General features: G+C 40.6%; 1 protein-coding gene across 1 annotated transcript; it reads right to left on the bottom strand.

Annotated features, from left to right (window-relative positions):
- Window positions 1–1,395: 1,395 nt before the first annotated feature.
- pgrmc2 (progesterone receptor membrane component 2) lies at window positions 1,396–16,785 on the bottom strand. The gene is made up of 3 exons (XM_033988166.2): window positions 16,302–16,785; window positions 7,398–7,553; window positions 1,396–4,302 (listed from the first exon to the last, which is right to left on the bottom strand). Exons 1-3 carry the CDS (start codon window positions 16,645–16,647, stop codon window positions 4,205–4,207), a joined length of 600 nt encoding a protein of 199 aa, XP_033844057.1. The 5' UTR covers window positions 16,648–16,785; the 3' UTR covers window positions 1,396–4,204.
- Window positions 16,786–17,811: the final 1,026 nt, after the last annotated feature.

The following is a 17,811-nucleotide window of genomic DNA, read 5'->3' as shown; positions in this document are numbered from 1 at the left end:
AGTTACTGTTTAGGGTGACCACATTTTCAGAGTTCCAAACTGAGACACACCCGGGTTTGGATGTTTGGTATAAATAAAACTGAGCGTAGCATTGTCCAGTCCTGATCAGAATATGAGGGACTTCTGTTGGTGCTTTTTTGCCTTATGCTCATTTTCAAGCCCCGTGTTCTATATTTTAACTAAACCAGTGATAGTAAATTTCCCTTTACTGTTGGCGGGGATCAGACTGGGTCATTTCTTATGTTAACCTGGTACAAATCATTGCCCATCCATCCATTTTCTTCTGCTTATCCAATCGTGGGGGCAGTCTAAGCAGGAACTCCCAGACTTCCCTTCTCCGGTGGGACCCCATGGCGTTCCCAGGCCAGCCGAGACACATAGTCCCTCTAGTGTGTCTTGTGTCTTCCCCGGGGCCTCCTCCTGATGGGACATGTCCAGAACACCTCCACAGGGAGATGTCCAGGCGGCATCCTGAGCAAATACCTGAGTGACTTCAGGTGACTCCTTTCAACGTGGAGGAGCAGCAGCTCTATTCTGAGCTCCTCCAGTGTGACCAAACTCCTCACCCTATCGCTAAGGGGACGCCCAGCCACCAGTCGGTCATTACTCAGAGCTCATGACCATAGGTGAGGGCAGGAACGTAGACTGACCAGTAAATCGAGAGCTTTGCCTTTGGTACAAATCACTGGTTTTGTATAAATCTACTGGGACAGGGGACACAGTGCTCAAAACTGGGACTGTCCTGGGTCAATGGAGATGTGTGGTTACTCTATTAATGTAAGAACTAAACATGAAATAAGCCACAAACTCAAAGAGCCACAAAAATGAGCCAAACTAAATCATATCTGAAACACAAATGTTCAGATCAGTTCGTGTTGTTACATAAAGTCACTTTAAACTTACTCAGTGGGAAAAGGAACAACACTTTTACTCAGCTAAGAGTACTGTTACACTGTACTGTATACTACTCAAGTAAGGGTATGTTACTCTGTACTGTGTATTACTCGAGTAAAAGTATGGTGTGTGAAAATGGCAACAATTTCAAAGTTACTGATGTAAATGTAATGAGGAGCCTGGCAAATCCAGACTTGTATCTCCCTGCACTTTTTATACAGAGGGACATCAGTCTGGTCCCAACTCCCCACGTCACGAGCCAGAACCAAATGTCCAATCAGATTTGTTTATCATCATTATAAACAAAATGACACTTCAGAGTTTACTTTATTCTCTTTGATTCTACAGATTCCTCCATGTTTTCAGTGTGTGACATTTTCCCCTTTCTTTCTTCCTCGTAAGCAGTCATGTTTGTTTTGATACAACTGAGCCATGCATGTCCCTGATTGGCTAATCCACCTATCAATCAACCTTCCTCTGGTACAAATAAAAGCAGCCATATTGGATTGTTATTAACCAAATGTATTTATTGATGCTTGGACAGTCCCTCTGCTCAGACGCGCACACACACACACCCAACACTTAAATACAGAATGTGGGGATCCAGCTCACGCAGCAGCACATGCTCAGAAACCAGATATTTACAAGAAAAAAAATCAAACAAAAACAGAAGAAAACAAAAACAACAGTTCCACATCCCAAAAACTAATCCAGCAATGTTTTATCATTTCATCTGGGACAAAAATTCACCCACGTTTATTAAAAAGGAGAGAAAGAGGAACACAAAACGAAACGAAACAAGGCAAGGCATCACTTCATAACTACACTGTAATTAACCTCATTAAAACAGCAACAGACTTAATTATAATGAACAAAGACTTTACTAAGCCTGAATCATTCTTAATAACTACTTAATTAAAAGTTCAGGAGTGTTAATTAAGTTGTTAATAAGACTGAATCATTCTTAATAAACCATTTGTTCATTATGAAGCAAGTCTGTTCATGATTTATTAAAGGTGTATCATGTAACTTTTCCATGTAGATTAGTTTTGCTTAGAATATTCCACATTATGGCATTAAACTCATCCATCTCCACCGGCTTTAAGTTTGAGGTGAAATCTGTGGAGAGGCGCCCCCACGTGCAGTCACGTTTCATGTTTTATAATGGACTTTTTTTAGTAATTAAAACAACTAAATGAATGAGAAAAATACAAGACAGAATTTTAACGCAGTACTGTGGAACATTCCAAGCAAAGAAATTACATCTCCATGGAGACAAGCACGCGTCTCCACCAGGCTTTAAGTTTGTGGTCAGATCTCTGGAGAGGCGCATCCGCTCACAGTCACATTTCATTGTGTACCATTTTTCAATGGATTTTTTTTTAGCAATTAAAACAACTGTAACTGAATAAATACATGACAGAATTGTAATTTTAATGCAGTGCTATGGAACTTTCCAAGCAAAGAAATTACATCTCCATGGAGATGAGGAGGTGGAAAAGTTACACAGTGCAACTTTAAAGCTATTAAAGTGTAGTTGATCTAAAGTGTTACCCCAAAAGATAAAGGGAAGGTTTGGCCAATATGGAGTAGCTTAAACGAGTCATCACTACATTGGCAGTAACACTGAGGACGTGTATTTACAGAGGGAGAGTGACGAGAGACGTCTTGCCTTGTGGAGCCGATGGGGCAGAGACAACAGAATAAGGCACGATAATACTTGGACCATTTTGATTTGCGATGAAGTGAAGTTTTTATTATTATATTGACGGGCTGCAGCTGGCTTCATGTAAACACTTTTCATTATTATGTGTAGAATTTCATCTCTTGGGCAAACTTCCCTTTTAATTAGTGAAAAAATTGATTTTTCTAGAACATAATATACAGAATTCTGCAAACGTTTAAGTCAGGTGCACTGTAAAAAATATAGGGCTTGAACTCATCACATGGAACTCAGTTTGTATAGTTCAGGTATCGTTTATATTTAGAGCATTTTTGTGATTTTCAAGAAAAAGAAATAGCTTTTTCCACACTTAGTTTAAAAGAAGAAACCAGAGATACAGTTTTTCAAAACCCATGTAAATATTTTTGCAGTGTTTTCAGAAATTAATACAAGTGATTTTAAATGCATAAAAGACAGAATTATACATGTTTCTGTTTAAACACAAGTGCTTTAGCCAGTGAATTTAAACACCTTTACATAGCGCTGTATACTCTTCCACACTAACTTTGCTGCCAAGTTTGGACACTATAACTTCACCATTGCGAGACGCGACTACTGCCTTGGCAGAGACCTCCTTAAAATGTCATCTCTTGGTCTGGGCACATTGCAAGATAGGGAATATGCAAATCTAGCGTAGCATAATGTCAGAGATGCTACTCTACAGAGATGCTAAGAACTGAAGAAACCTTTCATTTAGCGCCGTATTACTGTCACAGTCCAAAGAATTTATTAAAAAAAAGTTCTTTATCTCAGTTATGTTTTCATACTGTCTGCACTGAAACAGAGCAAAGGATCAGGGTCCATGTAGTACGCTTTGTTTCTACTGGAGCTTATAATACTAAAGCTAACCCTAGCCTGTGATATTATTGAGACCTTTGACGATACGATATCACGATATTTCAGTTGTTCCATCCCCATTGTGAGACCAAACCAGTGCCTTGGCAGAGGTCTAATAATGTGTATAGTTGAACTGATGCACCTGTCAAAAACATTCACACACTGTATAGTCGTTTACATTTTGCACAAAAGTCGGTATTGGTCTGGGCGCCATCACTTAACGAACGAACCAGCGCCTTGGTACAGGTCTACAAGTGCTTCTATTTCCACCTATGTTCCCTATTCCCTTCACGGCTAATCTGAAGTAATGCTACAAACGTTTACAATCACAAGTTGACAAACAGAACCGCTAGATCTTGAGTGGAGCGATATTGCCTTTGGTGTGGCCACAGCTTCTATCTGAGAAATGGGGCTTTAAAAAACAAAACAAAAAAAAAAACACAAAAAAAACTTTTTTTATTTTTACGCAGCTAAAAAAAGCTAAAGATTGAACCCCACCTATTCCACAAACAAGCCATGATTATCAAAAGCGGTAATCTTGACCCCAAAACGTAGAATTATACAAGCAAAAGAATGGCACGGCGTCTTTCCAGTGTCTGTTTAATGTTCAAAAGACGAAGGAGGACATCGCAGTGGGATTTTTGGACATGTGCGTTGGGTTTTTGGGGCTCGGTCTCGGTGGCAGCTGCTGTTTTCCAGGTTCCGTTTCAGACTTTGGTCGAGTTTCCAGATGTGTTTTTGAACTGTGTTTCAGTCGTGTTTTAGGTGGTCCTTGATGTCCTCCTCGTCTGTGTACTCCGATGGTTCGTCTCCAGGCTTCAGCAACCGCCCCACGTAGTCATACTTTTCTGAAAAGAGAGGGAAATGTCGTAACATTATAATCATTAAAGAATATTCATACTTTGCGGTGAGTTCTACATGTCTATGGTGGAGCATTCAGCTTTTACCATGGTGACTTGAAATCTGATACAAGTCTGAAAACTCAAAACTGAAATGCAGCCTGTGATCAATCCGAACGTTCATGGTCCTGTTTAGGAGTTTGATTTTACACAAAAAGGTGAGACTGACCAAATGAAAAACTGTTGGCTACTGCTAGCTAGCTTGTGACTGTAATGTTTTTTGAGAGGGACTTGTCTAATTTGAGCTACAATACTGAGCTGATTTGTGCTTTTAAAGTCTAATTTGGGTAACAGAGCTTCAGACAGAACAGTGCCTACAGTTAGCATCACATCCCAAAGAAATAGCAAACAACTAAGTTAAATCTGTCAACTGGACAAATCTTGTAGGAGCAAAGACATTTCTCTGCTCATCCAAGCCGCTTCTTCAGTTCTGGTCAGATGCTGGTGGCTACTGCCTTTAAATCTATCTGAGGGGAGGGGCTAATTACACTGAAACTGTAAACAGCTATTGTTTCCAGTTTCAGCTGAAACTAACCTATTCAGCCCTTAACGACCCTGCTATTGTTCTCCTACAAGATTTGTCCAGTTGACAGATTTAACTTCGTTGTTTGCTATGGATCAGACCTGGACAATTGAGGGTCTACACAGACATCCCAAAGGAATGTTGATGACATGAGCTCAAAGTATCAGTAATAAACACAACTAATGATTATTAGTAGTTGTCAGATTATTTTTATTATTAGTTAAAGTGGGCATAGATTTATTTCAGTTTGTCAGATTGTTCACAGCCAGAGAAAATGTGTGTGTTTTCCTCATTCAAGCTGATCACAAAATAAACCCTGTAAAAACACTAAAAGCACACTGGCACCAACATATGGATTCAAACTGTCCCTTCACCGCAACAAGGCCCCAGGTTAAATTCACAGCATGACGGGTGTAACCCCAGAGACGCTGGGTGGAGGATGGGTCAAATGCAGAAGTTCAAGTCCATAGATCATTCTAATAATGAATGGGATTTGTGTCTAGACACAAATCCCATTCATTATTAGGAATGGAATTTGTGGGATTTCTGGGATTCATTAAAGCTCCTATATGCCACAAATTGACTCTTGTAGCTTTAAACCATGTTCGAATGTTGTTCTCTCCTCAAAAACAGACCTGGAGTTGCAGTTTGAAAGTTAACAGCTCCTTTTACCTTTAGTTCAGTAGAGATTGGCAATTCCAGGACGGAAATAATCCACATGATTCTAGCGAAGGTGTATGCAGTTTAAAAACACAGTGGCCTAAGCCAAAATATGCAGAGTTTGTGTGTTAAACATGTGTGAATGAACCAAACACAACTCCAGGTCTGTTTGCGATGGGAAACATTAGAACAAAGTCATATGGGACCTTTAAAGATCATTAAATTGGCTCAGTCAGTTTCATTCTTACTGTTTAAGGCACTTTAAAGGTGCTATAAATGTGTTTGTGTTTAGATCTTATAATTGAATAACTATAATCAAGTTTGTGAAGCTAAAATAAAGCCTTTCCATTGCATTAACAGCTCTGGTTTCATTATATGGATTGCCTGCTCCTCCTGCTGCACAGAACAGACTCACCCCGTGTCTGTGTATATTTATATAACAGTGTTTTCATTGATCCATTTCCTCCTGATAAGCAGAGTTAGCTGTAATCTGATCAGGACTTGTTTAGAGCTGTGGATCTTGTCAAGTCCTTAGCAATTTGGTCCCAGTAAATACCAGGAGAATAGGGAGATCATTTTTGCAGTAACTAACGCTAACCCCCCTAACCCCCTAACCCATATAAACAAGTGGACATAGCTAAACTGCTAGCCACCACATTCCAAATAGGAAGTGATTATTGGCACACTTTCGGCTCCATCGGCTCTGGCTCCAATTCTCTGTCCCCTCTCTCTGTACCTGCTGCAGTCAGACTCGTCATTTTGGTCTTAAAATGTTCATATTAACCCACTCTATATGATCCTGGGTTTTTATTTCACTATTGTGTCTGTGCTCCCTGCTCAACCGGCGGTGGGCAGGAAGGGGCATTACCTTCAACAGCCTTGCTCCAGATTGGCTCTTTGGTTGCTATGATACTCACGGTCTGAATTCCTAATATGCAACTCGTCTCCAAATTGTCCCCTATAACTGCTGTAGCTGTAGTCTGCTGAGTTTCATTAGACTGGAGGTGACGTTGAGGTGACGTCACACTCACTTCTTCCACTTCTTTAAACAATCTGTGTTTAGCTTCTTCTGTCAAATAAATATAGAGATTGAGGGAAATGTTTTTTTGTATTGTGAATATTTGGATCTGATAAAAATATGAGGTCAAATATTAGTGGATTTTTTTCAGATTAAAGATAAAACAGCGTTCACATGTTCAGGATCAGGTGAGATGGAGTCGTCATGTGATGAGTCAGAACATCAGGAGTCTAAACTTAAACCTGTGTCTAACTGATCAACCATGGACATAAAGGACCTACATGTGACCTTTAAACCATGATCTACTCTGAAGCTCTGCAACTGTGAGTGTGACATCACCCACAGCTTCAGTCAAATGAAGCTCATCGAGGCTAGCAGTTATAGGGGCCATATTTGGAATTCCAACCGACAGTATGCAACCAAAGAGCCAATCTGGACTGAGGCTGTAGAAGGTAACGCCCCTTTCTTGCAACGCTGTCAATCAAACCTATTGCCAACACTTGCGGGAAAGACCTCGGGGGAAAGAAGGCTGATTTGTCTGTTGACTTATCTTGATTTACAGACACAATAATGAAACAAACCCCAGGATCATGTAGAGCGTGTTAATACGAACATTTAAGAGCAAAATGACGAGTCTGACATCTGCAGTTACAGAGCGAGGGATCACAGTTTTTCTGAAGAAAGTGAATTGGAGCCAGAGTCAATGGAGCCCAAAGCTCAAACCTAAAAGATCCTGCATTTAAATGTCTGAGTAAGATGTCTGCCTTCAACTTTTACCTGTTAAACCTGAAATAAATTCTACTATTACATTTGAATGTGTAAATATGTGGTTAAACGTGTTACCCATGAACTGCATGTCCCACTCCCGCACGCTCTCCATCTGGACAGCTGTGAGGTCAGAGAGGTCATCGTACTCCTCCCTCAGAGCGTCCTTCTCCAGACAGAAGGTTGCCAGACCTCGAGACGCATCACGACCTGCGAAGATCCCATATGGACCGTCTGAGAAAAAGAAAGGGAAGGGGAGGGGAGAGGTGAGAGAAGGAGGGGGGAGAGTGTGTGGAGATGGAAGAGAGGGGAAAGGAGAGCAAAATATGGGTGAGAGAAAGGAAGAAAGAAGAAAAGGTGGAGAGAGAGGGAAACAGGGGAGAGAATAAAAAGATACAGTGGACAGGAGAAAGAAGGGGTCAGATGAAAGAGGGAGATAGAGAGAAGATGAGAGGAGAGAGAGGATAGGGTGAAGAGAGGATGAATGAGGAGAACAAAGGAGGGAGAGAGAGAAGCAGATTAGTGTTGTAAAGGTCAGCCGTTTCCTGTTGAATTGTTCAGTGATGTTCTGTGAGAAACAGCTGCTTTACAGATAAACCTGATCATGTGACCTCTGAGCTTTTTTCTTTTTTTCCTTATTTAGACGGTTCAGACAGGTTTAAACACAGGCCACAGACTGCAGTCCAGGTGTTTGAGCTGTAAAGACTATTTAGGGTAGTGGTTCTAAACATCAAGCTGCATCCTGCTTTTCACCTGGACTGCAGTCTGCAGTCTTTTACTCAAAAGCAAAAATACAAACACACACACAAAAAAAAGGTCAGATGACGCATGGAGGTCATATGATCAGGTTTATCCATAAAGCAGCGGTTTCTCAGAACAGGACTTCTTTAGAGCTGTGGACTCTTTAAGTGTTTGGTAATTTAGTCCAAGTAAATACCAGGACAGTAGGGAGATCATTTTGGTAGTAGCTAGGCCAAACCAGGCCAAACCAGGACTAAACCAGGCCTAAACCATAAAAAGAGGCCTAAACGATGACTGTACAAAAACATGGGAAAAATGTGAATTAAATTATTCTGAACCAGACTATGGGGTCTATTATATACAAAAGTGCAAAGTTCATTTTGTGAACTTAACAGATTTTAAAATCCATTGCAAAGCTCACAGTTTCAGTTATCAGCCGCAGCAGCAAAACAAACACATGTAGAATATCAGCTCAAAAATGAACTCCAGACTGGACCAGTGTTGCAGGGTGCAATTAATGAACAGAATGAACATGTCACAAAGGCGGCCATGTTAAGAGCCTTAATAATAATATGTTTTGTTTGTTCTTCTGGACATGTTTAAAATGTGAACTTTAAACAGTATTCTGGGTCTATTCTCTGGGAAGCTTGGCTCTTAAAGGCCTCGATGAGGCCTCAGTCTCCGGCCCGCGGCCTCAGTCTCCGGCCCGCGGCCTCAGTCTCCGGCCCGCGGCCTCAGTCTCCGGCCCGCGGCCTCAGTCTCCGGCCCGCGGCCTCAGTCTCCGGCCCGCGGCCTCAGTCTCCGGCTCTGTATTGGGCTGTGGAAAATTACTACACCACTTTAATAACATTAGTGAACTATCCAGCACAAGAGCTGCCCGTGAGTCCAATGGAGACCCAAAGATCAGAGGACTGCAGAGAAGAAAATGTAGAAATGGTCCTGACGACAGAAGATCTTTGCTCAGAATCCACTGAAGCTCCAGAGATTAGAGCTCCAGGAACAGTTTCTGAGGAGGAGCTGGAAGAAGAAATTGGACAGGAGGGCCAAAGTCCAAACTCTGTTCCAGAAGTACTCCAGCTTGAAATCCTGCAGGTGACAGAGACAGTTGGACTTTTTGAAGATGTGAAAAACGTAACGTCAGAAGAACCTGGACTGGAACAGATTCCTGAGAGTTCTACTCCAGAGGAGATCCGATATCTGGATGAGATCCCGAGTATGTTTGGTGACAGTTTAACTGGCGTTGAATCTCCTGAAAGCAGAGAGAGAGACCAGAGTCTCACTGAGTCCCACATACCAGAGGACCAAACCCCAGAGGACACAGAGAGTCTAATAGAGGTCCAAAAATCAAGCAAACTTCCAGCAGAGGAGGCAAACCCAGAGGAAGTGAAATTCCAAACTACAGAGGAAAACCCAGAGAAGGTGGAGCCCCAAACTGCACAGAACATAATAGCAGATGACGAGAAGCTGCGGACAGAACCAAACTCAGAGCCAGCCTCAGCTCCAGAGCCCACTGCAGCTCCTCAGGCTTCACAAACCCTGGGTTCAGTGCAGAGCCTAGTGATCCACGCTTTGGTCAAGAAACTGCTCCAAAAACTGCCAGCCAAATTGAGGTCCCACCATGACGCAGTCGTGGAGACTCTGGAGAAGGCTCTGGGCCAGTTCACAATCCCAGATGGAGTTTATCTCAAACCCAAGAACATCAAGAAGCTGGGCAAAGCCGGAGCCAGAGACTTAATTTACGAATACGGCTCTGCCTGTAAGCTCCTGGAGATGGCTTTAAGACCAGAGCCCACAGAGTTCCAGCAGGACGCCATGAAACATCTGAACATGCGCCTCACCGCCTTCAGGAATCGGCCCAGAAGTGGTCTGGCCCGATTTTTTTCAAAATGGGACAAGCCCAAGAAGAGGGCCTGTTAGACACTTTTGAAGTTGAGGTGTTTTGACTGATGAAACCTGCCATTAATTTTCTACCGTGAACATTTAAATGAGGATTACACCGACTCACTGAGAGGACGCTTCAACGTTTTTCAATATGCATTTCAAAAATAAAAAAAACTCCCCCTTCCCCTACAAAAGTTGTTGTGTGTGTTGTGTTGTTGTCATGTTCGTTTGTATTTTTCTCTCTTCACATCACCTGCGTGCATGTTTGTTTTGAGTATATTTTAAGCACTTCAACTCCTGCCCTTGAATAGACACCAGACAGATTAATTTGACGAATATATACATTTAATCATCACAAGGACTGACAAAGACTTTTAATAAGGTTTAATAAGTTGTGCTTTAAATGCCATACTGTGGAACATTCAAATCAAAAAAGTTACACACTGTACCTTTTTTACACCTGGGTGTCATGTCAATAGTTTAAGCCTAATTTTCACATGAAAATATATTAAAGTAACATTGCACTTACTTTGCCAACTCTGACTGGGACCAAACCAGGTCTAAACCAGGACAGTTATAATAGGTAAAATTCTAGATAAGATTGTCCAGATCAAGACTAGCTCAAGATCTAGAGATGGGTCTCCGGGCGTGGCACTGCTCTGGACAAGTTGCCAAAGTGCAATTACAAGATGGGTCAAATGCAGATTTCCCCACAGGGACAATAAATTATACCTTACTTTACTAAACCAGGACTAAACCAGGACAGTTATAATAGGTAAAATTCTAGATAAGATTGTCCATAAAAAATACAGGAAATTAAGCTATTGACATACTGCCAAAACAGGCATACAAAACCTAAAAAATTCAGATGCCATGGTCATTTATAAATCTATTTTAGTCTATGCGATAGTTAAATGAGTTTTTATTGATGTATAAAAGGTCTTTCATCTCTCCTGTTTGCAATCACTGGCACAAAACTACAAAAGCAAATTTCATCATCAAAAAACTTTGTATAGACAGGTGTAAAACTGAATGTGAAGAATAGCTTGACCCCAGAACATCACATTGGGGTCAGGCCTGTCACAATAATCCCTATATCGACTTCTGTATATCAAAGATGGAACTACATGTGTTTTGGGTTGATATGTATCATGTGACTTTTTCTTTGCTCTACTGGGACATTTTTGGTTATTTTGTGTCTATATGATCAGATTTAAGCTGTAAACATTTGAATAAATAATTTGTCTGACTCATTAGACTCAAACTAAGGACTTAAGTGTTTCATTCTGCTGTTCATTTCTTGCAGCTCAAGATTTTTAACAATATTGTAGATTTAGAATAATTTTTGTGGTTTAAATCTTCTCTTGGGTTTGTGTCAGTGGAAGAAATGAGTTTCAATATTATCATTTATCGTCTTTATTTACATTAGCGATATATCCGTCTTCACAATATGTTATTGTGACAGGCCTATCTGTGGTGCTAGTTTTTGTTCCCGTTTTTGTTGTTGTTGTATTTTCTTCTTATATCAGTAGAAGTTCTTTCTGGCCTGAGGAGGATCATCTGAGCAGCACGTGGAGCACAACACTTGGCTCAACACAGTCTTACCTCAGAGATGAGCCCTGCTCCAAGGGCTCAACAGTTTCTGATACGGAAACAAAGAATATTAACATTTATGAATGACGGCTGTTTAAAGATGCACTGTGGAACTTTTCTGGTGGGGGTGGACATAGAGGCTGCAGTTTCATCCACAAACAACTAAATATTCTTATTCTGTATAAAGCCTCTTTCCCTACAGTTTAGATCTGGTCTCTGGTTGTCTCCATGAACATTCACACTTTTGTGACATACTGTGGAACATTCAAAGGAAAGCAATAACATGCCCATGGAGACAAGCAAGTGATAAGCAGAAAGGTTACGTAGTGCCCCCTGAGAAATTTCATGGAGGGCTTCAAGTTTGTATTTCGATTCAGAACAGCAACTACTCAAGTAAAAAAATATAATATATACATTATAAAATCATCTTGGTGAATAATTAGGATGTTCTGAATGCAAAAGGTCAGTGAGCAGTAACTTTGGACCACTGTAAACCGTTTAAAATGAACTAGTTCTGTTGGTCATGTTTTTAAGATAGTAAAAGATGTAGGGGTTTAAAGTCTCTGTATCTGAAATGCATGGGATTCTTGTTCAGATTTCCCTTGCTCAGACTCTAATGTGATTAAATAAATTTGCTTGTGGAGTGGGACACATTTCTGTGAACCAGGTTTAACAACATAACTAAAAGATGTTAATCGCAACAACAAATTAAAGGTGCTGTACCTAATTTTTACCGTCTCAAAAACATGAAAAACAGTTTGCAGTGGTCCAAAATTACTCCTCACTTACCTTATGCATTCAGAATACCTTAATTACTCACCATGATGAGATTATAAGCACTTTTCACAACTCTCAGAGGTCAAAGTAGATTTGGCATCATGGTGAAGCACACAAGAATGCTAACACACATTTCTGGTTAGACAGTAAAATGTTTTATAATTAGATGCAGACAGCACACAGCTGACTTATTTTAACCTTAAGATCTACTTAAACAATACATCTGTCCTGGGTGAGACACATTCTGCTCAAATACATGGGGAAATACACAGTACTTTAAAATGTTTCCATTATGGTTGCTAGGTAACAGAATTACCTGCTGTCTGAGTCCAACTAGGAAGTACAATTATAAACTAGAAAAATAAACTATGGGTCAGATTTTTTGTTAAACCTGACATTACCTAAGTTTCAGCTTCAGTATTGCTGTATTTGCCTGTATTTGCACTTTAAAAGCTTCAGACCATTTCAGCTGAATAAATGGGTCATTGTTATTCACTTTAACCTCTGCCTCTGTCCCACTGAAGCAGATTAACTAACTACCTCTTTAACTAAATATAAATATGTTATGTGAGACAGAGCATTTAAGGCTCCATTTAAGTTAACATGTGGTACTGCAGTGTATCTATTCTATGTACTATTGATACAGTGACAGCATGCTGGGGGGTTCTGCATGTATGTCTATGGTGTAATGTCAGTAGTTACCATGGTGACACAATGCACACACCGTGCATCTGAAAATTCAAGAAAACAAATCCAAACTGTATTTAAAGAGCCCATTTTCAGAAACCTGTGATCTACCAGAGTGTTCATGGTCCTGTTTAGCAATTTGATTTTACACAAAAGGGTGAGAGTGACTAACTCTCAACTAAAACTGCTGGCTAATGCTAATGTTAGCTTGTGACTGTAATGTTATTTGAGAGGGACTTCTTTAACAGGACAAATCAGCTCCCCTTTTGTAGCTCCAGCTAAGTCAGTTTTTTATGGTCAGATTGTGTTTAAAAAAAAGCTTAGGTTAAAATCTAATTGACTTTAACCAGAGCTTCAGACAGAGCAGTGCCTACAGACAGCTTCACACCCCAAGGGAATATTGATGACATCACCTGCAAAGTATCAATTGATTTTATTTAAAGGTATGCCAAGTACCTTTTCTGCCGGAGGCTCCCAAACATTCTTGTCTCCATGTATATGTAATGGCCTGGAATGTTCCACAGTATGGCATTGAACTTACAGAACATTACAGACTCAAATTAACGACAAAAATGTTTCATTCTGCTGTGTATTTATTCCAGCTCATGACTTCACAAAAACATTCTAAATGTACAATATTGTTGTTTAAATCTACTCTTGTTTTTTTGTGTCAGTAGCAGAAATGAGTTTTAATATTATTGTTTATCGTCTATATTTACTTCAGCAAAATATTGAACTTCACAATGTGTTAAAGTGACATGCCTAATGACACAAGGATACTCAAGAGACAGAGAGAGAGAGAGAGAGAGAGAGAGAGAGATAGAGGGGCAAGACACAAAGAGAAAAATGATGAGAGAGAGGAAAGAGTTGGAGAGAGAGAGTTAGAGGGAGAGAGAGGAGTGATATATGAGCTGTGCTGAAGTCACTGTGAATAATTATAGTTTATCAGAGTTGAAGGGTGAGTCAGCCAGGTCTCACAGCTCAGACAGAGTTCAGAAACACAACTACAACTGTGGACATTTAAAGCCTCGTTTAAGTCAGATTTTTAGCCAATGAGGCGAGGGCTGCAGGGCGCACATCCACAAACAGATTTAATCAGGATTTTAGCAACATATTTAAGCATTGGATTTGCAGTTCATGTTTTGAGAATTTCAAGAATTCACAATATACAGAAGGATTAAAAGGTGCACTACGTAACTTTTCAAGTGCTTGTTTCCATGGAGATGCTATTGCTTTGCCTGGAAAGTTCCACACTATTACATTAATTTTGTCTATCTACCATATGGTATTGGATTACAGATTATTTGAATTTGCAAAAAAAAAAAATGTATTGCCTCCCCACAGATCTGAACCCGTAACTTGGACTGGTGATATAACCCATAGACTGTATATATAAATGGACATTGCTTTTACATTGAAAAACTGTGTCCCCTCTCTCTGTAACTTCTGCTGTCAGACTCATCATTTTGGTCTTAAATGTTCGTATTAACCCGCTCTACATGATCCTGGGGTTTTTATTTCACTATTGTGTCTGTAAATCAATGTAATAACATCTCCATGGAGAAACGCATGCATCAGATGTACCCGAAAAGTTACACAGTGCAGCTTTAACATTTGAAAAAGCCTGAATATGAAGCGTTAAACTAATCCAAGAATCCCATACCTCTGAACATGTTTGTAGAGGTCTAAACTAACAGGTTCTACATAACCCGAGCAGACAGGGCATTTAGTTTGCAAAGAAAACCAGAGTTAGACTGTAACTTTTCGACTTATATTCATGGAGATGTTATTTTGCATACAGTTAGGGGTCAGATCCGTGGAAAGGCAAGAGCACTCAGTAAGGCATGTTTTCTATGACTATTTTTGAGCAATAAAACATGAGTATAAATAGCAATAGATCAGTTTAATGCCATACTGTGGAACATTCTAAGCAAATGCAATAACATCTCCATGGTGAACTCCCTAACAGAAAGGTTACATAGTGTACCTTTCTTCAGTCTCTGCGATTTCCTAATTGCAAACATTCACAGTGCGATTTATCTTGCAGCCGTAAACCAGACAGGATTTTGGGATTTGGAACAACTGCTCGGGTCTGAAAATCCCAAAGACATGCAAGATTCCAGCCTAGGGGGAAGTTGTGCAAAAAGTTTGCATTTTTCCTGCAGAAAAGCAAGTTTGAGGTTGTTTTATAACTGAAGAGAAACTCATTTGCAATTTATTTTACCAAACAACTCATTAAATACCATATAACTGTTACATTACAAGTATGTAAATATGGCTTCAGTTCAGGCAAAAGGGCAACAATTAGAATTTTAGTCTTTTACTACAACTACTAATACAAATACTACTACAACTAAAACTACTATAATAACTACTGCTTCAACTACAACAACTGTTACAACAACTAAAACTAATACAACTACTACAACTACAAGTAAAACTACTAAAAGTACTACAACAACTACTACTACAAATACTACTACGACCACCATTACCACCATTTAGCTGTTGCCGTCTTGTAACAGTTGTTGTACAGCTAACTTGCTTAGTATTTGTTGCTTTAAACACTGCTTGTCTTACATAAGTATTAGAACTAAAACCTGGTCTCCAGCAAGAAAACATTTCTTACAAGCCTAAAGTACTGCATTTACAAATGAACCACTTGTACTTTGCATTATGGTCTGCTACTATAAAAGGCATTAATGTTTGGTTGGTTAACATGAATGCTTTATCCAGAATGGGCTCGGACTTATTATGTATGCAAGGAATTAAGCAGTAGCGTTAATAGCAAATAGACCTCTGCATCGGGGATAGAGTTCAACATGTTAGCCAAATAAACAAACTTCGGCTGTGGGTGGAGATCGTTAAATCTTGCCGAGTTTGCACTGCTGTAATGTTTTGGAAGGTGAGTAGCACCAAATGTGGTCAATGTGCACGTAGCTCCCAGACAATCGCTGTCAACAAGCGGCGGGAGCAGACAGCATGCTAACGAGCTACTGCTAACAGCTGTGTGGATTAAAAGCGGCAAGAACATTCAAATTAATACATTTTCAACATAATAAGACATGACAGCATAAACGTAAATGTGTGTGTTAAATTGAGTGTGGTCAAGCTGCAAAAGCACAAAAATAATGAAGTGTTATACTAACTTGCTAACAGCTAGCCCCATTCAAAACAAAAGCAAAGGGGCTAATGCTAAGCTAAGATCAACGGTTTGCGCCCAAATTGTTGCCCGGGACAACGCGCCCGGAACGGCCGAGACTCCCCACTCCAACCCGCTCCTTCCCCGGTGCTTCCACTCACCTTTACCGTAAAACTTCTTCCCGCTAGTCACGTCAAAGACTTTCATGTTAACAGCCATGAGTATGCGCGGGTTCTGGAGGCCGTCGTACTCCCGGAGCTGCTCCAGAGTGAAATCCCGTCTCCTCATTTTGGGCAACGCGGCGGCCTCGTCTCCCTGGGCCGTGGCGGAGTACAGCCGCCTCCCCCAGCGCCTGTACAGCACCAGGCACACGGCCACCAACGCCACCAACACCCCGACATTCAACAGCATCGCCCCGAGTCCCAGCCCGCCGTCCGCCGCCTCCTCCGCTGCCCCCTGCCCGCCGCTGGTGTCCACGGGTCCGCTGTTGTCCCCATCGTCCGCCATGCTCTCGGATAGCGCTGCCCGCGTGAAACGGAGCGGCCACAGCAGCAGAACTCCCGCTCTGCCGCGCGGTAAGTGCGTGAGGCTGCGTGAGGCTGCGCGAGGCTGCGCGAGGCTGCGCGAGGCTGCGTGAGTCTGCGTGAGTCTGCCGCGCGGTGGGAGGGCGAGAGAGAGGGGGTGCGTGTGTGTGTGTAGGGGTGTGTGTGTATGTATATATATATATATATATATATATATATATATATATATATATATATATATATATATATATATATATATATATATATATATATATATATATATATATATATATATATATATATATATATATATATATATATACACATCTCGTGTGTGTGCATGTATATATATGTATGTATATCTATTTATCTCTATCTATCTGTGGGGGTGTGGGGGTGTGTGTGTGGGGGTGTGTGTGTGTGTGTGTGTAGAGTTTGTGCACAAGGCGAGGAGGGTTCCCAAGCGGCGGCCCAGGGCAAAGAGCGGGTCACAGTGCACCTTATCTGGGTCAAAGATAAATGTTCTGCAAGTTACATGAGATAGCGACGTGTGCACAGTTTTAAACAAGCGTCAGCAGTTTACAAGTGCAACAGGTAAAGTTAAAATGCACATAAACACTGTGCCTTTAAAATAATATTATCATTTTTAAATAAGCTAAAATGTCTCATAAGGCCTAGGCACTTATTCATAAATTAATTCATGTGCTATTTTCATTGGACAACTTTGTGAAAGAAAATAACTTCCTTATTATTATTAGTATTAGTATTTACTTTACTTCCCACACCAAAACCTCTCAACTTTAAAAAACACTTTAATAAACTCATAACTTTAACTTTTCACTGTTTTTTTGTTGCTGGCTGGCACAGATGGAGCAGTCTCGGGGCGGAGCACTGCATACTTTTGATATTTATAGAGCCCAGAGCATCGCATAAAGAGGAAGCTGAAGAATGGCAGGTATTTCTTACATTATAGAGACAGAAAACACCTTCTCAAGCCAAGATTCAAAGCACCGAGTAACACTGAGTAACACTGAGTAACATTGAGTAACACTGCTCATGTGTTTTTTAACATCATGAAATCAAAAGGGAAAAGGGAGTGTTCCAGCAGAAAGAACACTGTGTACTTCTGAGCTGCAGTCATAAACTA

This window comes from Periophthalmus magnuspinnatus, chromosome 22 (assembly GCF_009829125.3).
Source record: "Periophthalmus magnuspinnatus isolate fPerMag1 chromosome 22, fPerMag1.2.pri, whole genome shotgun sequence".
In the NCBI taxonomy this organism is placed as follows: domain Eukaryota; kingdom Metazoa; phylum Chordata; class Actinopteri; order Gobiiformes; family Gobiidae; genus Periophthalmus; species Periophthalmus magnuspinnatus.
Note: the sequence above shows the minus strand (reverse complement) of the source record. Positions and strands in the feature narration are given on the sequence as shown.